Raw genomic sequence first — 25514 nt, 5'->3', positions numbered from 1 at the left:
TTAGTGCTTCTGTAACTATTCCTGCTGGACTGTTCTAAAACATTGTAATTTGATGAAAGATTGAACAAAAGTTGGTAAAGAATGTATTTAAGGAAACATTAGTGTGTTCCCCTGAAGAGTTGAACAGTCATCAGTGCACAGACTGACTAGCAACCGGATTCCTCTTCCAAAAACCAGTTCAGCTACTCCACAGTCATATTCTTACAGTTTATTTAAACTTAGCGCACTCCCCTCATAATGGAATATTTGTAAATTGAGAAAAAAAATTCAAAATTAAAAACTCAGAAGCAATTAGAGTACATACTCAGAATGGAAGGATGACAGACATACTCTGTTCCCTCCTGTCATACTATGGTATGGTTCAGCTGATGAACAAGGAAGAAGAGGGGCTGACATTCATGACAGTGTATGGAGAAGGTACATTAGGGAGCAGCAAGAGGAATACATATTTTTGTCTATTTTTGTCTATTTTTCCTCCTATGGGAGCATAAGAATTATCTTGGATAATTCACTGTGAAGCCACAGAAACTGATGTGACTGACAGTGTTTGCTGTGTGAGGCTTACAAAAATTATAAATTCAACGCCTGTTCCTATCTTTGTGATTTGTGTGTTACGTGGGACCATGTGACACTTGTCCTTTGGCAAGGGTTTCTTTGTCCTAGGTGGGTTTGGTTGTAACTGTGCTCGAAGTGGGGAATAGTTAAAAGTTCTTGTAGTTTGAGTAAAAGATTGTAGCAACTTTAAAGCTTGGAACAACTTTAAAGCTTCACCTTTCAGAATGCATGATAGGATTGCTGTGTTCTTCCTTAAAATACTGTGGCAAAGTGAGTTCCTGCTCTGTGTCACTATGTCTTCATTTCCTCTTACATCTCTTCCACTGTTAGAGTAGCCTATAAAATCTTTAGTTATGCACCTTTTACCATGACTCAAATATTCACAAAGTTAATCAGGGCTGACAACACTTCTGCTTTGTTTCTTCCACTGAAAGGGACCACTACAAGCTAAAGACTACAACCTAAGAGAAGCCAAAGGCTTACAGCTTCAGAGGCCTGGGCTGACCTGCCCTGTGCAGGCTGCAATGGCTGGGGATGCCGGTGTGTGTCTAATGAGAAGTTGCTGCATGAGCTGTGTGACTGGGAGCCGTGCACGCTCACATGCTAAAGGTTTTCTCCCGGCCCTGAATCTGTGATCCTGTTTGTAGTTCTCTAATTGCAACCAGCAGAAGACAAGGGTGATGTTGGTTTTTATGACTTGTTGCTTAGCAGCGTTGATCAACAAAAGCACAACCTTTTCTTTTGCTGTGACCTCGGTGAACCCGGGCTTGGACAGAGCTCACCAGCGGGGAACAAGGGTTTCTGAAGCCGTGTGAAACTCCTGTGCTGTGCCTTGTTAGCAGTGTCTGAGGGAAAGCATCTCTTCTTGACCTCTTTGTTGCCTTTGCCCTTTACTCCTCTTTCTCTCTCTCTCATCAAATCTTAGAAGAAAGCAGGCACCGTCCTAGGAAGATTTGGAGGACGAGAAATACAGGGAGACGTCAACTACACTAAGATGTATCCTGCCTCTTTTCAGGAAAAGGAGCTAAGCTGGTTCCCAGACTGTGATGTCAGACCCTCCTCTCATGGAAGGAGAAGGACTTCAGCCATCACAGTAAGGTCTATTCTAAGCTTTCCTAGTATTTCAAAGTAGGCAAAATAATCCATCGAGGAAAGGGAAATTAGGGTGCTAAGAATTTCTTGGTTTACATCTTTTCGAAAAGATTTCACAAACTGAACCAGAAGTGGTATTGAACGTGGTTGAAAATGATTGAGGGTCTGCACTGAATGTGTGCCTTTATCTGATCAGATCTGGCAAAGCCTGTAAAATAAGAGCAAGGAGTAATTTGCTTGTTTCACCTTAAGTCTAAACTGTAAATTGTTAGTCTGACTGGACAAAGGCTCTTTAGTGACACCAGAACCTGCAACATTTAATGTGCCTTACCACATCAGAAGCTTAGACCAGGAGCTTTTGCTGTTGCTCAGATGCTTGTCTTTTACACCTAGATCTGAGTAAGAAACAGCTGAGTATTTGTATACTTTTTCTGCCAGAAAAAGTTGTTATCCTGAGCCACCTTAATGCTCATGGACACTAGGTCACTGTTCCTTGTCAGTGTGGTGGTTTTCTCCTCTCTACCCTGTCACCTCCAGCCCTGACTTCTCCCCTCTATTCATTGGTGGCTTTTCAGAGCACTACAGGTCAATGTGTTAAAAGGTCAGCATGTGTTGCACAAGCCTGTTATGCTCTGGTGTCCCTCCTCTTCTGCAGTTTAAAGAGGAGCTCTGCTGTTCAGCTATCCCAATCTTGTAAAATTAGTGGAGAGGACTAATATTGCTGTAATTGCAAAACTGAGATCAGATAGCTCATATGTTCATTCCAGAACAGGCAGTTACATAAGAAACTGGTTTCTGCCCTATATGCATGGCCAAAGCATGGCAAGTGCATGGTATCTAGCTGAGCTCAATCTAGTAAAATAATCAGCAAATGGGAATGGCAATTACATTGCAAATATTGTTCTTTTTTATTTATATTGCATGAATCTTAATAAAATTATCTACCTGGAAATCCTGACTGCTCTCTGAGGCTGAGAGAAATGACTTTTCATGCCCTTGCTTGATGAACAGAGCAAATTGTGCTCACCCAAACAGGATTTCTTTATTTTGAGCTGTGAGTATGATTTGTCTGTCTTCACTGAACAACAGCTGCTAATATCTGATATCTGCAGGACTCAAAACAAGGGGCTGAAGTAATGTTCTTAACTTCTGATTTACAGGAGAAGGGGGGAACTCTGGTTAAGATCAATAAGCTTTTAGAAACAGTTTCAGGAAAAGTAAAAAACCCCTTTTTTGTTGTTTATGAGTGGTACAATGCAGCATGTATAACCTGACTGGTTCTTTCAGTGTGCAGTGGCAATAGAAACTGATTAGATTTGAAAATTATTGTTTCAGACTTCAAATATTGTTGTCCTTCACTTTTCCTTTTCACCAACCATTAGAATGTGACATTCTTAGGAATGAAGGAGTCTTTAATGTGGCCCTCTTTAGTACTGTCATTTCCTCACCTGCAGCAATGGAGCAGAGCATGGCTACTGTGCAGCACTAGTATGACTAAAAGCCACTGAATGCTTTATTTCTGCACTGACATTAAAGAGTTATTTTGAATTGTGATGTGTTGAAAGTCCAGTTCATGTCTTGCACATTGCATGTGGCTTTCAGTTTAGCTGGAGACGCTGCTCCAGACACTCATTTTCACCACTCACAATTCCTTCCATGTTAGAAATGCTGCTGCTTCTCCACACCCTGAGGTCAGGAGAGGTCAGCAGTGGAGCATGTGCCTACACGTGATGGAATAAGGTCCTAGAATAAAGACTGCCTGAGGTTTGTCCTGCTAGGCAGGTCAGATTTCCTTTTTTGGGCTGGTAAACTTCATATGCAAGGAGACAGGAAATTTCAGAGGGAAACTGGGATAATTAAAATAATCTTGTTTGGCCCATTGCCAATTCTTTCATCTCAGAAAACATAGCTGTGGAGACAGGCACAGATCTTGTAAACTAGTCTCGTCTGAATAGCTCTCATCTAACATTTTGGAACATTGAACCTTAGTGAGCATCTAACATGCAAAGGCATTTCTGTGGGACAATTGGAATACTTTTACTTTTGCTTTATTGGGCGTTCCTGAAGATTAAGGCTGGAGAAAGTGGATCTTCAGGTTAGTGTGGTATTTCCTTATGTAGATTGCATCACAAAACCACTCCAGAAGAAGATATTTTTATGAGCAAGACTTGTGTAAATTACAAAGAAAAAAAAATTGCCTGGAAAAGCTGAAATAGATTTAAATACTGCACAAGCTGGATGGAATTAAAGCTACTTTTGTTTTTCAGTTTCTAAATCTTGAAGCCATAATATTTTCTCCTCCTGTGCTTAATCTAGAGTGTTTGTAACAAACCACCTTGTCTGCATGCCAAGAGATTGCCACAGAGAGAAACAAATTGCTGCTGACGACAGAGGTAAATCTTGTTATTCTGAAAATTATTCCTTGGGCAGCTTCGCGGTAACTTCCTTTTCCAGCTGGTTCCTGATGAATCAGTGGCAGCGACTCAGAGAGGAAGCAGTTGCTCAGAGAGTTGTGCTGTGGTGACACTGGTGTGTGCTGGGAGCAGCAATCCATAGGTGTCATTCCATCCATCCATCCCCTCAGCAGTACTTATGGAGAGCCCTTAGATGGTGCTGTATGGCAGCGCTCGGCGCTTCTGCTGCCTGAGGGATGCCTGGGCCCCACCTCAGGGCCAACATTTGGCCACAGTTCAGTCTGGGGAAGGTGAAAAAGCCGTCTCTGGGCACTCTTAATTAGGGTGAGTAAATGAAATCTGTCGGTAGAGACGTATTAAATATTAAATTCAAACATGGATTTCAATAGCTGCTGTAATTTAATCCTTATAAACTTGAATCATGTCAATGCTTAAACTTCTATGCCAAATGTATTGCTCTCTGTCTGTAAAACAAAGGGCTTTTAAATAATAGTTAAGGAGTTTTTAAAGGGCATTTGAGGATCATCCTGATGGAAGAATAGTGCTCACCCTGGGAACTTCCTAATGCAAATATGGGTGTGGTGGTGTGGCTTTCAGGTTAAATCTTCCAGGCTGTGAAACTCTCTTCATTTCTGAAGAATTAGGGATGCAGATTTAGGAATTTGAGTTGTGATGTCAATTACAATGGAATTGAAATGGAATTTCCTCTAGCAGGATGGGTTTCAAGCTACAAAGTAAATTTTATTTGGAAACTGTTGGTTAAATTACTAAAGAGAGTTATTCGACAACTCTAAAATACCGATGGTATCTTTTGTAACAACACAGGAGAGAAGTGAGGTGTTGAAAACAAATTGATCTCTGCCCCTCGGAAAAGAGTTATGTGACTGGTTTTTTTCTAAGTTGGGAATGTAGCCTTCCTGTAGTTCCACTGCTTGCTTATGCACACTCCTGTATTTTGTTAGTGTTTTCTACCTGTTCCTGCAGCTTGAGGAGGTTAAGCCTGGGAATATTCTGCCAAAGCAAATGAAATATGAAATAATTCGTGTTTTCAGAATGACTTCATTTAGTCATGACTTTTATTTATTTAGAGTGAGAGAGAAAGAGCTGGTGTTGTTACAGTCTCCACTCTCTCTGCTCTATTTTTTCAATCTCTGGAACTTCCTATAACCCAGCTTTTTTTTTTTTTTTTTTTTTTTTTTGACATTTGAAATGTCCCAGGCTGCATAAACTGAGTATCTGCTGTGTGTTCCTCTTGTCCCAGTAATTCTCATCCTGTGGTCCTTGTGTGCTGTTATTTTAGGTGTAGCCTTTACCATCATGTGGGTTGTTAACATTACCCTGAATCCTGCTGCCATGTAGGTGGGACCAACACTGAGATTTTCTTTCTTGTGAGTTGAGAAAGAAACTCTGGCTTGAAAACACTGACAAGTTACTGGGTGGTGATTTGTAACCTAAAGCTGGTGGCTATAAATTCTCACCTGTGAAAAGAGAACCTTGTAGCTCTGCACAATATGTTCTTCCAGCTGCAGCTGAATTTCTGCACTGTTAATATCCTTAAGCAGCTGCAGCAATGTATCACACCGATCTGGCATTTTGCATCCCCAAAGCTCCACTCAAATATTTGAACTTACTAAGGCATTCCACTGAGCTGAGAGGGAGGCCAGTGTCACTACAGCTTTACAGAAAAAGAAACAGCACCTGGGAGGTTAAAGCAACTCTCCCTCACCATGCAGCAAGTCAATGGTAGAGCTGGAATTACAGCTCAGGAGGTTCCTGGCTTGTGCTACACCAGGCTGTGGAGAAAGGTCATTTCCCAAAATAGTGCAGAGGTTTGTTATTGATAATAGGGCAACAAAGGGCTCTAGATGTATTAATAAGTGACTGTGTGCCACTCTAAGTAATACATAATTTAGCAGCCTTGCAAAACGGGCTACATCATATTTTTCTGCTGCAGTATCACTTTCACAGTTAGTTTTGTCTGCTTTACTCTGGGTAGGTATTTTTGTTTTGGCTCTTCTAGCACAGTTTTATTTAAAGTGAATTGGAACATTTACCTAGTAGGCATGGAAAGCCTCCTGATTAGCAGCCACATTAAACTGCAATATTCAGCTCACCTTTCAGGTCAGCACAGCTCCTCTGCCCCTTGGAAGCCACTGACCACTGCTCTGTCTGCCTGAGGAGAACAGAGGTGACAGAGGATTTTGATGCCAGTCATACCTGGCAGTGCAGGAGCTGGGGTTCAAGGATGGGAGCCCACAGGGCTGCCAGGTTTGGTGATGGCCTTAGGCCTCCCAGGGAGGCCCCATTCCCACCCACTGGGACAGGGTAGAGGGTGCTGATACTTGTGAAGGGGTTTTCTTTGGCATTTGGTCCCAGCTGTTCCTCAAAAGACCTTGGGGATGGGGTATTTGGTAGCTGCTGTTGGATCTTGTGGATTTTTATTTCAATTTGCCTTTTATAAAATGCTGTTGATCCCCTTTGAACTCTTTTACTTCAGCAGCGTACTTACTGAAGGATTTTGTTTTTTCTCAAAATGAATTATTTGACCTGCTAGGTTATTCAGCAAATTCAAAAGTCCCATGTAGGAAACAAGTTTATTTTTTCACCAAGCACCTGGATCTGTGCATCTGCAATTGAAAGAAGAACAAAATGGTATTTTGCCTTAGCCAACTCTGAGGAATTGCAGTGAATAAAGGTGGGAAGAATGACAAATCAAATAGGTATTGAATCAATTTATTCAGTCTCATTATGATTTCAGTTTGGGTGAAGAGTCTCCAAACAGGGAAACACCAGGGAAAGAAATGTGGAAGCCAAAATGTGTAAGGAAAGTTAAGCAGAGCACAGCAGCATCCAGAGATGGCAAGGGTGCTGTTCTCTCCTCTTCATCCTCATCTGTGGATCCATGTATTTGAGTTACCAGAGCAATGTGAGCTGGATGTGCTGCATGTGCCTTTTAATGCTTGTTGGTTGAAGTAATTGGATCTATTGTTGTGGGCATTGGGAATGCCAGCTCGGCTCTTAAGGTCACCGACTTGTGAACAGGACCTGCTGGAGGTCCCACCACTGGAGAGCTTGCTCTGGTTCATTCTCAGAGGTACCAGTCATAATAGTCACTGCTTGAAAAAGCAATGTCAGTGTTCCCTGCCCTCATCTAGGTTGTTGTTTGTGCTGAATTGGGGTGTGCTTTGTTTTGCTCTTGTTTTACTAATTCATCTCCTAAACTATCTTTTGGTGGAGTCAGAGTTTTGAAGTTTGGTTGAATTATTTTTTTCCCCATGTGTGTGTTTTGGTTTGGTTTTTTTGAACTACAGTTGATTTTTCACAACTGAAACTGGTTGATCAGAGATTGAATTGTAAATGTTAATGGTTTTGAGTGATGTTTGGTACTTGGTTGGGCATCCTGCTTTCATTCTTGCAGATGATGAAGTCAGCCAGATGTAGCACAGGAAAACACTTTCTGGGAGAGACAAAAAACTCTTTTTGTGATTGAGCCAAATGATTCATGGCAAATGCTAAAGAATACATAATTTCAGCCTTGACTACATCTGCCTTCCCTACTAGGGAACTCAAGAGAGACCCAGTAAACATCCTGTACCAAAGGAGAAAAATGATCTCTCTAGAGTGTCTCAGTTCATGCTCCTGGTCTGGAGCATGCTTGAGCTCCTGTGGCAGAAAGGGAGGTTTCAAGGTCTGTGTGGTTTGTATTTTCTGGCATCAAATGGTTTTGTGGTTCTTCACAGTGTGAATCCTTTCCAGGAGCTCAGGGTGTTGCTGTCAGTCCTCAGCTTTCCCTGTACAAACCTGTCCCAACTTCCAGGATTAAAGCACTGAGCATGGCGTGGAACAACCCAGAGATTTTGATGCCCATCTGGATTGGCTGGACTTGGAGCAAAGCAATCATGGTGCTGGTGATTAGACTGCCCACCATAAAGTTCCTGGATGGTTCTCATGGGGACAGTTGTGCTTCCTCAGAGCCTCTTTAATTCTCCCTAAAAACTCACCAGGATATAACTATCGTGTTGCCCCTGTCAAAGATTGTGTTTTAGCTGATTTAAATATGTTTTTTCCCAGTCTTTAGCCTTCTTGCACCACATTGCTCCTTGAAAATGCTCATGTTACTAGCTGAAATTTGCATCTGCTGTAGGAATTCTGTTTGGGACTGTGGGTGGGCTTACTCTGTCTGGTGTGGTTTTTCTGGTGTTAGGAGAGTTTAGACCTCCTTAAAACTGAACTCCTGCTTACAATGGATTTGAGTATTTTTATGTCTTGCTAGAAAGCCTTAATTTTTTTTGTGCTGCTCTGTGGCCTGATCAGGGCAAGCAGCACGTTGTATATCTGCCTGCACTTGTTTGGAATTGATGCTGTGCTCTGGGTGTTGTGCACAGATTTACAGCTGAGGTAAAAAGAACAACCACTTGTTACCATCTTTTTCTTTCTCCCCTCCTCAATGTGTCAAACTGCTCCGTGGTCCTTTGGAAGCGTATTGGGCTACCCAGAACCAGGGGTTAAAAAATGGTGAGCAGAGTCCTAAATCAGTAGTCTCAGGTCTCATTTCCTTCAGGGTTCTGCATTTCTGACTCTTTGGTGAGGGTTTTTTCACTGCTTTGCAATAGGCAAGAGCTACTGAGGCTATAAAATGTTTTGTTGCTGGAGAAGAAGCAGGGCTGGGAAAGTTAGGAGTCACAACTGTAGTGTAAATAGCTTTAAGGGCATAACTTTTCTGAAGAGGCCTGTTTGTGGTTAAGTAGTTCAAGGCATTCTCTTAGTCAGGAAACCTGTTTTCTGTAGCCCAAACAGAATAAAATCCACTTGGATCATCTCACAAACACTTTTTTTTTTTTTTTTGCCTGGATATCTTTGTTTATGTGGTATGGCCTTGCTAAAACTATCCATTTCTCAAAGCTTCCTTCTGCTTGTACTTTTAGATTCTTCTGAAGGTGTATTGTGTAATTCACACAATGAATTGTATTATGTATTGTTCTCCTTTTCCTCATTTCTCCCTGTAGATGGAAAGCTGCTAGAGCTGGGGTGAAATCCATGCTACCTTTAATTACTAAGGGCAAAGTCCCACTTTTGCAAAGCACTTGTCTTTCACTTCTTTCCACTCTGTATCTTTGCATCTTTGTCTTCTGAGCTGTTTGACATTTCTGGCCTGATAGGGCAATGCTGGCAAGAGTACCTGACAGGTGCAGCCCTCTTCACCACTGTTAGATGAGGGAAAATGCATTTTTCATCTGGAGTTAGAAAATGATCCACACTATAGTCCCTTGTTCAAAATCCAGGCTGTTTCTCTTCAAGAGATGCTGAAGTTATATCATGCATCTGACGGGCTGATGCCACAGTATGGAGCCTTTATTTATAGATGTGTATAAATAAAATCAATCTTCCTCTACAAACTGTCAAATTGTATTTCCCAAAAGCTGAGGAATCTGCAGTTCATTAAATCTGGAGATAATGAATGACCCCAACTCTCTAGAAAGAGCACCTTCTGTTCAGAAAGACTGGTTTGTTTTAATCTGGCTGCTGTCTACAGTTTTTTCCTGCAAAAAAAATGAAAATATTATTTTTGATGTGTTAAAAAAGTTACTGCACGATGGTATTTAGTGTAATTCTGTTAATTCATGCTAAGAATTAAAGGGATCATGAATAGTTAAAGGTGTATGTGGTGATATGAGCACAGACAAACCCAGATGTGCAGGCAGGGGGTGAGGAAGGGGAATTACTTAAAGAAGGTGTTCGTCTTCTGACATTATTTGTTCAAGGGAGAGAGTAGATCATTGGCAGCTGGTGCCCTGAGCACTTGGTATGTCTGACTGCTGTTCCCCTTTTTGGGATGTGGGTTGGAATTACAGTGTTCTGTTTCATCATTATCAGGAAAAAAGAACCACATTTTGAACTGAAGTACCTCAAGGTTAACTCCCATGCTTTATAAATTAAGAAAAAAACCAATTGCTTGTCTTCATGGCCAGCCTATGAGACACGGAGGATGCATTATCCATTTCCTAGTGAAGCTGCATTAATCTGTTTTCTGACTCCTCTCATTTCCAGAACAACCTGCAGGCCCTGTCAGGGCACAGCCATACTGAGCTGCCTGGTGACAAAGGATTGGTTTCAGGACCTCCAAGAGGTTTTTAATTAGAGTGTGGAACTCCTGCTTCTCCATTCCTGGAGAGTTTTATTGCCAGTCTCAGGTCCTCCCTTTAAAGAGCTGAAGACTGGATGGGCTTTGGCACATGCTTGATTGTTCATTAGCAAGAGTAACTGTGCTAATTGCCAAGAACCCCCCAAGATCCATAGGGCTGGGCAGATGGATGGTGTGAGGACAGGCTTGTCTCTTCTCCTGCCTCTGCCCAGTGTCCCAGGTTGCCTGCTGGAGTCCAGGAGGGTGAGACCTTTCCCCTGCACTTAGCAGCAGTCTCTGTCTGTGGCTGGAAGGTTTCCCTGTGTTCTCTCACCTGGCTGAAAGACCTTCCAAAGATCTTTGAAAGAGGTGGGAGGGTATCTTTCCTTGAGGGTAGCTTCCTTTGCTGCTGTCCTCTTTATAGCCAGGAGAGAAAGGGTAAACAAGGATACCATCAGAATTCAAGCTGGATGCATCCTTGGGATGGTGTAAGATGTCAGATTTCACTTGGCTTGACTGACAATAATAATTGTGTTTTTGGGTATGTGCTTTTTCCTTTTTTGTTTACAGGAAAAGAGTCTTCAGAAAGTCCCTTTCAGAAAGCTTGTGATGAGATGATGTGAGGGATGTGGCAGTCTTACATTGGAAGCAAGATAATTGATTTTGAGTTTATGACACTGCACCTGGTTACAAGAAGCAGTCTGCCCTCTGCCAGAGCAGAGCAAGAGGAGAGCAGGTCTGTGCACTTCTGCTGGGGTGGAAGTTCCTACTGGCTTTCAGTGTTTGCACAGTGAATTCAATGTCAACATACACAGACAGCAGATCTCAGAGGAGTCAGAGGTAAGTAGCCTGGCTTTTTGAGGTTTCTAGAAAGAGCTGCAGAACTAAGGGATTTCTTCTGACTTTTTGGGCTGTCATGAACTGGCAGATGACATGGGAGGAGGTAGTCCCTGGTCATTTGGCAGTGCCAAGAGCAAGCTTTGAACCATGCAAGCTTCTGGCGGGTCAGGAAACATTCCCACTAGACATTTCAGAGTCCTGGCCTCTTGGCTGCCAGTGACAGTTTTGGGTGATCTTTTCATTTATAAATGGTTGCTACTATTGACTTGTCTCAGTTCCTCTCTTAGACTAGCCCAAGAAACTGAAAAGTTCAATGGGAAACAGATTTTCTGAACAGTGCAAAACCACACCTCATGCATTTTCTTCTGGTTCTCTAAATGTGGAGGATTCTTGAAATCTCTACCACCAAATAAGAGCCTGGATCTTGACAAGCTTTTGATAAGTGACAGAAAAAACTAATGACAGCTCTCATGTGACTTGGGCTGAATGGCAAATACAAAAGTTGAGTGCAGTTATTAGTTTTAACAGACTAGCCACAGGATTGTGACAGTGTGAAGATGGGGAAGACTGGCCTGGCTGGATAGGGAGCTTTTGGTGAACTCAGGGAGGAAAAATAATTTCTGACATTTAGAAGAAGAGGCAGACAACTCAGGAAAAGTACAAGGATGTCATTAGGTCATGTAGAGAGAAAATTAGAAAATGAAAGCTCAGCTGCAACTCAATCTGGCCTTCCCTGTGAACGATAATAAAAAAGTGTCTTAATAAATTCATTAATAACAAAAGGAGGGCCTTGGAGGTCTTTTCCCACCTTCATGATGATAGGAATCTGTGAAATACATTTATCCTTGAAACATGATACCCTAATTTTTGTGAAGCGCTTAAATTCACCCTCAGTTATCTTTTCCTGGTTGGAGTTGCTGGAGGACTGAATTTCCTGGCTCTGACTTAGAGAAATCTGTCACTTTGAGTAGGAATGAAACTTGACTGATGCAATCTTATCACAGTATCACCATATAAATGGATCTTATTTATTTTTAATTGAAATGTCAACCTAAAAGATGCAGTGCATATTTTTAAATTGCACTGACATTATATTTAGATATTTTCATTAAGTTCTGGGTATGCAGTCCCATTAAAAATAGGGAGCTAAGTATAAAAACATGAAGTCTTAATGCTTGCTTACTAAATATTCAAGTGCAAGTGGGCATTGCTCTGGTAACACCTGTGAATAGAGCTATTCTGGTACATTTTAAAAGTGTCACTGCCATGAGTGACAGCCACCAATGTATTCACAGTACTTCAGAACCCTGCTGATGGAAGGAGCTTTCCTGCAACTATTTATCTTTACTTACATTCCTGTCCCATTTAAAATGTTTTTCTCTGTTTCAGGAAAGAAAGCTCCAGTGATTTTTATTGTTAAAACAAGCACTGCTTCTAACTCTGCTGGAATGCAGCTGCACACTGTGTTCTGGAAGTCTGGATGCCAGGGAAGTGTTAAGCCCTGCAGTTTAGGAACACCAGACAGGGATAGTTTAGTTTGTCTTCATTTGTTTTGCTGATTCTAGCCCCTAGACCAGGCTCATGTGGTAATTTGAGGCAACTTGAGGCAGTGAGAGCAAACCTGCTCCTGTTCATTGATGCAGTCTAGCACCTACGGCTCCAAAGTCCTGCTCACCCATGTGTGAGCACCTTAGTTAGGGCTTTGACCCTCCCACATGCCTTCCTGGTGAACCTCTTAAAAGGCAAGGCCTGGTGTGTGAATGAACACTCCAGGCTGAACTAGCAGGAAAGAATCAAGAAAGTATTTGATGCTTTGTTGACCAGCCAGGAAGCAAGGCCTGTTTTTGGGTTTGGTCACTTTAGGCTGTGCTGCAAACATTGGCATGAAGGTCTAGGGGCTCAGCGAGAGAACATTTTTCTCTTCTTTATTTAAACAGGCCCATTCCCAGAAGAGTAACAATCCAAAGTTTACACTTCCAGTGAGATGCTGTCTGAGAAGTGCTGGAAAAAGAAAGGTATGTGATAGAAAGTAGAGGTCTGAAAAGTAAAGTAGAGCAGAACTAAATGCAAACAGAAAAGGAACTTCTACTACAGAAACTTGAAGTTTTTTAAAAATTAACTATAGCCTAAACTGGAAAAAAAATGGGGGGATTTAACTTTTTTTAGAGTTGTGCCATATGTTGATTTTAATCACGATTAAGGTGGCAGAAATGAAACAATTACAAGGAAAACCAAAACAAAGCAAAACCAAGCAGGGAAATAAGCTGCCACAGTCTGCAAAAATAGTGCCATACTATCACCTCTGCTCTGCTCTTCTCCTGTACAGTTGTTGGGATTTTTTGGGGTGATGCTTTCTTTTTCTTTTTTTGACTTAATGAAACATTTCCAGGCAGTGTGTTCCCCTTCCCCTGCTACTGCTCAGTTCCAGCCCTAAGTTTCCTTTCTTTTCCTTTCCCTTTCCCAGGCTGGTCAAAGGCAGGTGTTGTGCCCATGTGGAAGCCCAACAACTGCATTCCTGATGTATTGCCTGGCATCTACCTGGATGGCTTTCTAGGATATATTCCCAAGAGCTCTGCAAGGAGCCCAGCAGCCAGGTAAAATCCCAGTATTTGGTTCAAATGGAACCTGGGGGTTCAGTCAAGGTGTGCCCCCATCCCTTTTCCAAGGGCTGTGTTCAAGGTTAGCTGTTAGTACAGGGATTTTTTAATTGCATCTCAGGGAGTTTTTAAAACTTTGGTGCAGGAGAAGATGCCTTTTTCCTTTGCAGACTCCTTGAGTGCTCTGCACTGGGCAGATGATGTTCCATTTGCTGCAGCTCCACAGACACCGTGGTGGCTGGCAGACTCCAGGCAGGAGTGATTGCCCTGGTGTTTTATTAGCTCCCAGAAAATATATGGCAGGGAAAGAGGCCATGCAGGCTCCAGCACAGTCTGCCTGAGCTCTGACCCCTCGGGCAAGAGGCTACATTGCTTTTACAGCCAGCACTTAACCTTGCTGCTAAGACTTGTCAACAAGGAGGCCAATTAGCAGCAGATAAGATGGTGGATGATATAATGCAGATGTCTGTCTGTTAGGAGCATAACTGATGTATTTTTAACACAACAAGGATCTTAAAACGTGGCTCTGCATAAATGATGCCATCCCCTCCACTGTAGAGAAGCCCTCTCGACTGTGAACAGTTACAGAAAATTGTAGGTTTGTTGCTTTAGTTTGGTTTGGCTTTTTTTTTTCCCTTCCCACAGATTCTCTCAAAGCCTTGTTCTGCTAGGCTCATGATGGCTATGGCATGTGTAGGATTGTAAGAAAGAACTATGAAAAAATAGCAATTTTAAGCTTATTTTTTTTAAAATGTCGATTAAAAATGTACATAGATTCAGAATGAAAACAGGGCACTTCTTGTTTTCCTGAAAGTCAGTACACAAACTGGAGCTGTTTTCTGTAATCAGACATGGATATTGGAATATTATCAGAAAATACAGACGAGGGAAATCTGAGCTAATTGATTAAAATCATGCAGGTCTTCAAGGCTGTTACAGCCTCCCTCTGCAAAGGGCAGGGGCTCCTTGTCACATCTCAGCATGTCACACTAACACCCCTGTTTGGGTGAACACAGGGGTTTTCTGTCAGACTAAAGCTACAGGGGCTGATTGTAGACAGTTTATGTTTTGGTTGAGACCTGCTGTCAGGATCAATGAGCTAATTCAGGCCCCTCCCAGCTTATTTTAAGTAATTCTTCAGTCTGGTTTTGGTGATTTAGAACTTATTTAAACAATTCAGCCACTTCTTCATAGAATCACAGACTGGTTTGCATTGGAGGGTTGGAACTGGATGACTTTAAGGTCATCCAGTGCCAACGCTCCTGCCACGGACAGGGACATCTTCTGCCGGACCAGATTGCTCAGAGTCCCCTCCAGGCTGGCCTTGAACATTTACAGGGATGGGGCATCCACAGCTGCTCTGGGCATGAGTTGCATGATTGCCTTTTAATTGCTAGGATAACTATTTATGTCTAGTGCAAAAAAATTTCCACAGAGAGTCTCAGTGTATATTTTCTATTACAGCTACAGTGTGGGCAGGAAGAGAGAGACACACCACATCTTCTTGAGAGGCACCATGACTTACCAATGCTGTGTCAAAGCTTTTCCTTCAGCTAAGGAGTCAGCAGCAGAAGAGGAGCAGTGAATTCCAACACCCAGCAACATGTACAAGGTACTGATAAAGGCCCTGAAAATTCACACCTCAGGAGAGTAGAAATAACTGTAAGAAGTTTTTTTCAGTTGAGTAGACATTAACACTGCCTTAACTGCAGGAAAAAGGCAGTCCAGATGTATTTAATGTTAACATTAATATATCTGAGGATAATTCTTATCTAATGAGCACCCAGATTATTTTCTTTCCTTGGTTAGTGTTTAAGCAGTCTAACTTCCTTTTAGGATGTTGAGTATTTTTTCTTGTTCAGTGGAGTCAATAGAAATTTCTTGGACATTTGACTGTTCTTAGGGTTTCCTTCTTTAGTGTGCTCTGTGAAATTTAATTGTTCCAATAAGCTCTGATTAAAAAAGCAGGTTTTTCTAAAATGTTGATATAATGAGTACTCAATATTTTTACAATTAAAAAGAAATTATTTTCCTGACAATGTTTTAGTGCACTGTGTTCTTTCATTCACTGCTTAGCTCATCTTTAAGGAAATTTCCTTGACTTCATTTGGTTTACTTCCAAGCAAGAACAAGTGCACCAAACTACTGCTTAAGGATCTGATTTGTTTGAAATGCTTGACTGAGCAGAGTGTGCAGAAGAGGAATTATCCCCCTTCAGAACTGACCTGGAAGGTTGCTACAAGCACAGAGCCCACAGAGTGAAGTCCTGGAGCTGTCCTTGGACTATTTGCTGTATTTTCTCATCAGGAGTGAGAGACAGAGCTTTCCTTTTCAATTTCAAAATTGAAGATTAATATCATTGATAAGAAGAAAAAAGTGAAGACATTATCTTCTTGTCTTGTAGAAGAATCCTTTATCCCTCCCTCCAAATCAACTCTAAATATATTTAAGGTGACTAAAAAAATGAGAGGAAGGAAAACCAAAAGAAACCAGAATATAGCCAACCTTTTTAATTAGAGTATATTGTACTTCCAAACTGGATACACTAGAAATTGGCAATGCAACATAAGATGCAAAGAAATATACCAGTTACTGTCAAAATGACCCTGTACAGCCTTATAATGCAAAAAGCTTTGTACAATACAAATTTTTATTAATGTACACAAACCTTGACAGAATGATATTTGAACATAATACAACAAGTAAAAAAAAAAAAGAAGAAAGAAAAAAGTGCTGAGAACTTTAACTGAATTACTGAATGGAAAAACACGCCAGCTTTCATTAAAGAATGCATAGTGAAAACCAGTATGAAATTACCTTTATGGTGGGGGGAATTTATCAGAACTGTTGGTCATTAATCAGTAAGGGGAACCTCTGGAGAACATTCTTGTCTTTAGTCTTGAACTGCAAACAAATTATTTTAATATGCAAGAGTTCTGATAAATAGGGTATTTTTTTTTTCTTAAAAAAATAAAAACCTCCTAACACACTTTTCCTTACAGAGAAAACTTCTATAACTTGCCAGAAAGGATGAATTTATCCTTTCCAAAGTGCTAAACAAATTTCCCAGGTACACTAAACATTGCCAGGTCAGATACTGGTGCAGTGGAACATGGTCAAAACACGTGGTGGTCACATGCGGGCAGCTTGTTCTTGGAAGCTCCAGCCCCATTCAAACTGCCCTTTGATTTAGGTACAGTGGCCTACAATTGTAACATTCCTCCTTCTTCTTCCTCCTGGACAGCTGTACCTTACCTGGAGTTGGTGTGAAAAACAAGCTTTTTGATTGGGGAGTGTTTGGTTTTCTGTGGTGTGGTCAGAGACGCGCGTGTGGAGCGTGTTTTACAGAACTGGTAGAGCTGCTGGGTACAGATTGCAGATTTCATGCTGTCAAGATAGTAACTATTTTATGCTCTGGGTATTTCCCAACACAGTATTTTCTTTTTAGTCTGTGCTCCCAGGGAGGTGTGAGCAGGAGCTCTGATGGAGTAAAGCATGCTGAGCAGGGCCCTGAGTTAGGTAAGTTGTTTACAGAGGTTTACGTGCAGTTTGGAGCAGCTGGGTTCTCTCTGCTGCATAGACAGACCTGCCAAGTGCTCATCAGAACCAAAACTGTCTGCTGGAATGTAAACAAATGGTGAGACTTCTCTGTCCTGTAACTAATAATGCCAAAGGATAACCTGCTATGATTTTGGATATTTCCCCCTTGTAACTAGCTTCCAGTATGGTAACAGGAGTGTGCAGATTGGGACGTCCTCAACATACAGGAATAATTTGGTCATGACAGTGGAGAATGTTTGGCCATCTCAGTACAAAACAAACGTAGGGATCTTGCAAATAGGTTCAAGTGATGCAAGTTTTGCATCCAGAAAGTCTTTCTACACAAGCTTCATTGAAGAACTAATGAAGATTGAGTTACACTTCTACTTGTCCATATGGCTAAGAGCCCTTGTGGACAAGAAATGCCTTCCTGAACCAGGTTGTTGCTTTCCTGCTGGGGTGGTTGAATCCCCCCATCCCACAACAACCTGTTGAGGAAGTTCCTTCAGGACAGCATGAGGGTGGGCAGATAGCATGAAAGATGTGACTCAGGGCACCTCCAACAGTGGCTTGGACAGGGAGGGGACTGTGGCAAAAGCTAGGTCAGACACTTCTAATAGCTGGTACAAGACAGCCAGGTCCAATTACAAAACAGTAATTCAGTATGAAGGCATTCCTGTACATCACATGATCATTCTGAAAGGCTTCACATTTTATACTTCCAATTGTAAAACAGAGTGCTTTTAATCCCAGTCTTTCTTCCCACATATTAAGTTGTCTAAGGAACAGAAATCAATTAATGGTCAGTTAGCTTCTCTTGCATTAAGATCACTCCTGGCATTTTGAGATTAACAAAGGTTATATAACCAATCTGCATTTGCTTCTTCCTGCAATAAAGTGCTACATATAACATGTCATTTTAATGACCACAAGTAGGAGCAGTAAATAAGTACAAAGTTGGGTTCCTAGCAGGACACACTCTATCTGCCATCAACAGAAAGGAATAAAGTATTACTGATGACATGGCGGGGAGCAAGAGGACTGTCAAATTTGCAAGTACAATTGAAATACTGAGGGTATAAAAGAGAACTTTATGGTTCCAAAAGCATCTTTTTATAGCTTTATATTTCAAAGAAGTTACTGGTACCTTTTCAAATAAACAGTCTTATTAACTTCAGCCCACAATTTTTTTTTCTTTGTTTTTTTTTTTTTTGTTTTTTTTTTTTTTTGCAAGTGAGAAACAAACTAGTGCAAGACTAAAGCACTGTGCAAAACTGCCTTTTTTTTTTTAGTCTGAGTATTTATACCCAGAATTTATCCATACCCTTTTTAAATCCCCTTGTTGGATTTTTTTTTCCACCATAGAATTCTAGTTATACAAGTTGTTCCTGCAAAGTAAAAGGTAACCACTGCATAATACAGTATATATATATAATATTTATATGCCCTTTTAAAACAAAAGATGTATGCTGTAGCCCAGAGGCAGGTGTTTGTCACACCTGTGTAAGAGCTGAGAGTTGGGCCTGCTGTGTGGGTGTGTAGGCTGCACACACTGCATGTGTGTGGACATACACACTCTTTCCATTGTCAGGCTCTCATCCTGCAGTGCTGAAAGCAACTTTTTTCCTCACCAGTTCTACCCCAAATCCTCAGACCTTGACAACTGAATACAAGGCATCAAACAATTAAAGGAAGCTGCAAACAGCACTGAAATAATACACCAGTTCTCCCCCTGCCCCGCCCCAAACATTGCTCCTGAACAGCTCCACGGTTCAGGGGGAGGCCGGGGGAAGGCAGGGAGCGAGTGTGTGCAAAGGGGAAAAGAAGGATGATTAAAGAAGCCAATCCAAGGGATGTGCAAAAGCAATGTCATGGCACACTACAGGCAGCCTCTCTTCCACGCACCCGCACGCACACAAAGCCCAAAAATAAAATGCATCAATATGTCATCTTACAAGTGCTGATTGCCAATAAGGACACTCCTTTTTTTTTTTTTTTTCAGCTTAACAAGACAAAATAGTTTCTTAGATAAAGAGTACTGGGAACATGCCTCTGAAGGTAGAAGTATGCAGTAGGTCACCTCTTGGAGATTTAATAAAGCAGCTTTCATGTCAATGCAATAAGAATACACACAGAGCCATTTGCTAAACCTCACTAATGATATAGTACAAGTGTTCGTTACCTCTCGGGGCTACGGCTTGCAGCAATGTGTAACCTGCTGGGTTTGTCGGGGGATTTTTGGTACAGAATGCAACTGCCCTCAGACAGTTTCTGCCCTTTCTGTTAGTCCAAGGTAGGCAAGGAAGGAGTGTTTAGGTGAAGAGGCACCTCCCGGTGCAGTCTGAGGTCTGGGTGGATGGAATGTGAGATCGTAGTGGTTTTTGGGGAAAAACATTGTTAAAGGAATAAGGTGGGCAAACTCTGAGTTCCAGTATTTATCGAAGCACAGGGAAGTGCCGTTGATGGCCAAGGCTTTCACTGCCAAGTTTGGCTCTGCCCCACTGCCGTGTGCGGCCGACATAGCTACTGTTTGCAGGGCCTGGGAGGCAGACATAACTGAGAGGGGTGACAGAAGGTTCCTGGAGCTGATCACTGGGAGGAGCGGACTGGCTTCCTTGGAGGTTGAATACTGGCCCTTCTTCTCCTCTTCAGAGCAGTCCCCGTTCTGGTGCTTCTTCACGTGGCGGCTGAAGACAAAAGGGTGGGTAGTCTTGAACAGGCACTCGTCACAGCTGAAGGTCTGGCGTGGAGCATGCTTCAGTTTCTTGTGCAAGTTGAGATTGTCTTTGCGTTTGCAGCTGTAGCTGCACTGGTCACAGTGAAAAGGGCGCTCGCCGGTGTGGACACGCACGTGCTCGATCAGCTTGTTGGCCGTCTTGGACAGGTAGCCACACTGGTCACACTTGTAATGGTTGCCAAGGCGGTGCTCTCGGATGTGCATCTCCAGCTCCAGCTGGTTGGCTTTCACTGTCTGGCAGATCCGACACTTGTACTCCATCTTGTAGTGAGTCTTCAGGTGGCACTCCATGGCTGCGGGGCGGTTCGTGGAGTAGATGCAGAACGGGCACCTGGCAACACAGCAAGGAGGGGCAGGGACAAAGAAAAGAGGAGTCACTCAGCTGGCAGAGCTGCCTTCCTGCTTCAACCCTGGCGCTCAGCCCCTTTCTGACCTACTAAGGAGGAGAAAAAGGCACTCGGTTCTCCCTGTGAAGCCTCTTTCCGATATCTGGTTCACCTTGACACATCTCTACCTAAAGGAGGTTTGCCCATTCAGTGGCATTCCTAGGAAAACATTGATTCACTCTGAAGGAGCATCCCTTTAACCTTCTGGCTTACCTTGACGGGGTCTTCCCCCAAAGCAGGCCGGGGAGTGCAGGGTGGGTGACTGATGCACAGGTACTTTGTGTAACGATTCCTAGTGTTTGCACGAAGTCACTTTGGCCATTTTTTTCCATTAAGAAGTGGTTTAAAGTGAGTGTTTACAGATGAGTATGAAAACAGCTGTTTAAGTAAAGATGGAATAAACTTGTAATACCACACGTACAGCAAAAGCTTAGGAATTCCCTTTTATGTGACCATGAACAATAAGCTTGCTAGGAGCAGCTGAAAGCCAGGCTGTTAGGATGATTTGTAGGGACTCCCATTTCTGGGAGATGAGCTAGGCATGCTGAAAGGGGTGTGTGCTTGGCAGTGTTTGCCTACAGCCGCCTCTGCCGTGGCAGGAATTGCTCCTGTGTAGGGACAGGATGTGGCTTCTTCTTACTCACAGCAGCAAGTGTCCGGCCTGGGGTGGACATGGCAAAGGGCCTCACCCCAGTTCCTGAGCCAGGAGAGGCCAAGAAGGGTAGAGAAGGGAATCATGAAAGTTTGGAAAGAAGCCTGAACTGCATGCTGAACAAGCCTGGCCACCCACCAAACCCCAAACAAACCCGAAACAGTTGCTTGGTGCAGCTGAGAGGAAGTTGGTGGGGACAGCTCCCTGCCAGGGGTCTCTGCTGTATTGAACCAAGCACGCACCTTCCACATGGAACTGGTGAGCTCAGAGAGCCAGGCTAGATAAAAACTTACAACTAAGGCAGCTGGCTGCTGTCTTCCAGCATCCCTAGCTGCCACACATCTGCATTCGCTGTTTAGCAGGTCGGCTAATTGTGTTCTGGCATTTTGGAGAATTTCTAAGCTGAGATTCTCTCCCTACATGTTTTCCTTGCTACATCTGGTTGCACATACAGGTATAATAATGATCTACAAGTTAATCAAGAGATTTTTGAGGAAAGTGAGGAATAACAGGACAAAGAGATACAAAAACACCTGGACACATTTCCTGATGTACATCAGGTACTCTGATCCAGAGAGGGAACCTGTCACTGAGGCTTCTAATGTGATTATCTCTTTCACCAGAGGACTTAGCTGTCAATGCACACATACCTCTCCTGGGCTGGGTGCTCTCTGGATCAGAATCTCAGATTTTGACCTGGAGCTGGAAGAATCATGTTTTTTTTCTCTTCCCCCACAGCAAACAGGAGACAGAAAAATACAATTTACTTAGATCTCTTCAGGCTCTTCTGGATGCCTTAAAAAAAAATAAACCAGAGCTTTTTCTTAGATGCAGCTTTCAAGGTACCTAATTATTACTTGAATTGGGCAGGAATATAGACTGAGAAACCCATTCTGTCGGGAAGACTTGAGTCATATTATGGTCATGGTTTTTCCTTGGTAAATAGAACAGATTTTACGTAGCTTAAACCAAATGTGCATTAGACAACTGGTCTGTATTCCAAGGCAGACATCCCATCGTTCTGACACAGCGCTTGTTTCTCAATCTGGTCTTCTTTCCACATTCAGTCATCTCAAGTGACCACAGATCCCAGTCTGTGGAACTACTGAGCTGGAGACCAGAGGCTGCCTGGCAAACAGGACCAGTTTTCCAAAGCTGCACGCGGTAACGTTGGACGCGGTGCACTCCTCGTGTCCCAGCCACAGCACACCGACATCAGCCTGCTCAGCAAGAGCAGCAGAAGCTGGGAGCCCTGTGCTCAACCCTAGCTGGGCTCCCAGTGGTTCCAGCCTTTTTTCCTGCAGCAGCTGAACCAGACAGAGGCCAGGGATGTGCCTCTTTCATAACATCCCACTGTCTGCCCAGAGACAAGCGTATGGCCCCAGCAGTCCCTCCTTCCCTCAGAAGTCAGACTTGGACATAAGGGCACACTCATTCTCTGGAAACACTGCTCTGCACCAAAGGACCTTAAAGATACCACCACAGCCAAAACCAAAGGGCTTTTATCTTAAAAGACTGTATTACTCACTACATGTTAATTTATACAATAGTGATTGTTGTGGGGCATGCAAACAAAGCAGAAAGCATCCAAGTTATTCATTCTTAGAGAGAAATGACTTTGAGCATACAAAGGCTATAAACTTTAAGGTTGTAACTTCACACCTAGAGGCTGTACAGGACTTAGTTTCTTTGAGCCAGTGCTGGGAGCTTCTTTTTGCTCTGATGCCTTGGAAAAACCCCTTATTTTGCCAAAAGCTCTCTGCAGTACTGCCTCATTCTCTGTAGGACCCATCACATACTGTCACCTCTTTGACTTGAACAGGAAAGTTTGTTAGAGCTCCTCTGCTGCTAGGTTACAAATCTGCTGTAATGATGCAAGCCTGAAGAACAGGCCTTGGGTCTTCTGAACACAAGGAAGCCCCAAATCTGGATTATTAGTTAACCAACCCTTTCTGACTGACTTCCTTTTGTCCTATCCCCACAGTATTAAGGTGCTTAACACAGTAAAAGTTTGTGTACTTGCTTTCCTTACTTGAGCCCACCGGTGGGGACAGTGTGGCATTTCTTGTGCTCCAGTAATTGCTCAGGTGTCTTCATGAACTTGTGGCACACGTCACACTCGAACATCCGTGTGATCAGGTGGATTTGCAGGTGACGCTCAAACATATTTTTTGTTTTGCAGACAAAGTTACAGAAAACACATTCAAAGCCTGAAAAACAAAACAGCAGAACCTAGTACTTACACTGTGGCCAGATTGACTGCATGGAGAGTGAGAGTTTGTATTTGTTAAACAATTTTTTTACCTTTCTCTGACTTCTCTTCAGTGCTCACTGAGGTCTGACTACCAGGCACTACAGAAATGACCAGTAGGTTGTTCGACCCCTTGGCTTTTGGGGTTATATCTGCATCTTCTTTACTGTTGGCAGAGTCGCTCAGTGCTGACAGTGAAGATGAAGATGGACTGTTAGACTCACTGGGTGTCTTCCTCTCTTCAGCTGAAAAACAAAGAACAATAACTAGTTCAGCAGGTTAGATGGAGTCTCCATGATTCTGTTCTAAACTTAAGGGAGCACTTATATTCAGAGTTAATTCAAAACAAATCTGAAATTAGTTGAGCTGATTTAAAAAAACACTGTTGGGCCTCCTTCCTTTTTATCAGTGTTTAACCACAGTACATCTCTCAGTTTTTGCTGCAATTGAGTGCTTCTGTGATGGTAGAGAGAAGGGATCATACAATTCTAACTCACTACTGGACTGAAAAAAATCCCAAGAAAACACTTTGATTACTCTGTGTTCAAAAGCTTGTCACTCAGAAAGGGAACAGAATTTCTGTAGGTTTGAGAGGCAGAAACCAAAAGTACCTACTGGTCCAAGCTAAACTTCCCCCACCTTTCCATTTATGTGGATCCAGTGAGTAAATTTGGGATGAAGGGTAAAGGAGAATAATCTGCCTCATTGCACTGAAGAGCATCCTCAGTAATCATTGCAGAGGTAACAGCATGGACTCAAGATTTATATGTTTTTATTAGGATCTTCTTCAAAGATAATTGAAAAGCATGTTATTTAACTGGACCTAGAGACAGAGCTTCTTTATGGAAGAAAGAAAGAAAGCATCAGCACTTCCTCATGTGTGCAATAAATGTATGAAGTCCAAGTCCCAAGTCTTATCACACACTAGAACTGAACAAGAGAGAGAGTTCCCATATGAGAACTGCCATGAGCCAGCGAGGCAAGGATGAGCAAATTATTCCCTCCCATCCATGTGCTGGTTCAATGAGAGCTGTGTTAAAAGCTGAGACTTCACTTAAACTTCAAATTCTCCATGTGATACAAACCCCTGATCAAGGCCTCTGCAAACACCAGCACCTGTGTACTAAACTTTAAACTGAGTGGCACCTTTAAGATAAAAACGTAGGAATGGACTAATGAAATCTGATGACCCGAGCTGCCAATAGGGAGGATGACTGGATATCATACAGAAAGATTCACTGACCTTGGGGACAAGAGTAATACAAATGGAATGAAATTTAATAGCACAGAGAACAAGGTTATGACCTGAAGGGCCAGTAACAAGAGTTTTTGCTACAAATGAGAAGAGCTTAGGTTGGAAACAGTCAAGGAAAACAAAAACAGAATTGGAGCAGAACAAGGGATGAATATGAGCAATCAGTGCTGGGGAGCCTTCAAGGAAGGTAAATGTGATCACAGAATGTTATCTGGTTTGTACTGCCACCACTGCTTATTTCATTTCAGCATGTACAGCTGTGATTGCATATGTCTAGAACAGGGGTTCCAACAAGAACACATGCAGTGAGAGATTGGTACAGCAGGGAAATCGTGTTCCATATAGGAAAAGGCTCAGTGTACATTTAGACGGCAGAATGTTGTTCTCCAGAAATGTACCAAGGGAATAAATACTGTGGAAGGAGGGATGAAAGGTGGAGGGAGGAAAAGGAGGACTGGTGTTTCAGACAGAGGGCAGTTCTGGACAAGAACAATGTATGTGTACTCTGGTTATCACTACGACGCACACTGGAAATTTTAAAAAGGTCCCTGATCTTTAAAGCAAGAAGTCTACAGCTGTCTGTCTCTTGAAATAGTTCATTTAAAACAATGATACTTATTTGAAGGCATATGCCATATCCTCACAAACAGTCCCTTTATGGCCTGGTAACATCGCAGGATAAGGAACTGGAGTCAAGTGACCCAGAAAATCCATTCTGTTTTTCACTCTGTATTTGCCATATGTGTGAACATTTGGCTGAATCACCAGCTGAGGGGCTCACTTGGGCAGGGTGAAGGAAGAACAAGGGGGTTTTGCCTATCACCAGACAAGTAGCAGACAAAAGACAAGTAGCAGTTTCAATCTTTTAGCCACAATAGGAAAATATAGCAGAGCACAGCTCACTTTTGAGCTCTGAGGCTTTTCACATAGCTATGGGTGGTGTTTCTCATTTGCCAAGAACTCCTCTTTATGAAGTGAAGTAGTGCTGAGAGCTATGCTGGCATAAAATCCCTTGAGAGCCTTCCAGTAGTTCATATTTCTGTGGTTCCATTTAACTTATGTATCTGTGAACAC

The 25514-nt window shown here is 42.5% G+C and overlaps 1 protein-coding gene and 1 long non-coding RNA gene across 6 annotated transcripts in view; one reads left to right on the top strand and one right to left on the bottom strand.

The window, feature by feature from the left end:
* The first annotated feature begins 709 nt into the window (after nucleotides 1–709).
* Nucleotides 710–19157, top strand: LOC127059549 (uncharacterized). Of its 2 annotated transcripts, XR_007777488.1 has the most exons (7): nucleotides 710–1648; nucleotides 3964–4040; nucleotides 10753–11022; nucleotides 12960–13037; nucleotides 13487–13616; nucleotides 15084–15231; nucleotides 15696–19157. It is a non-coding gene; the product is annotated as an uncharacterized LOC127059549 (long non-coding RNA). The 2 variants fall into 2 exon arrangements; XR_007777487.1 differs by lacking the exons at nucleotides 710–1648; nucleotides 3964–4040 and adding an exon at nucleotides 4094–4385.
* The window catches only part of ZNF827 (zinc finger protein 827), a 100049-nt gene continuing 90872 nt past the window's right edge, over nucleotides 16338–25514 (bottom strand). Inside the window, exons 12-16 of one of the 4 annotated variants that reach the window (XR_007777485.1) lie at nucleotides 23239–23430; nucleotides 22967–23144; nucleotides 21585–21729; nucleotides 20496–20660; nucleotides 20094–20227 (exon numbers count right to left, since the gene is read on the bottom strand). Coding sequence is in view for 1 of the 4 variants with exons in the window: in XM_050973890.1 (XP_050829847.1) it covers nucleotides 19420–20227; nucleotides 22967–23144; nucleotides 23239–23430 (1178 nt within the window). In the remaining 3 variants the exon portion in view is untranslated. Of the gene's footprint in view, nucleotides 20661–21584; nucleotides 21730–22966; nucleotides 23145–23238; nucleotides 23431–25514 lie in introns of all 4 variants that reach the window. The other 3 variants (XR_007777486.1, XR_007777484.1, XM_050973890.1) reach the window with 3 other exon arrangements.

Source organism: Serinus canaria, chromosome 4, assembly GCF_022539315.1.
Source record: "Serinus canaria isolate serCan28SL12 chromosome 4, serCan2020, whole genome shotgun sequence".
Classification (NCBI taxonomy): domain Eukaryota; kingdom Metazoa; phylum Chordata; class Aves; order Passeriformes; family Fringillidae; genus Serinus; species Serinus canaria.
Note: the sequence above shows the minus strand (reverse complement) of the source record. Positions and strands in the feature narration are given on the sequence as shown.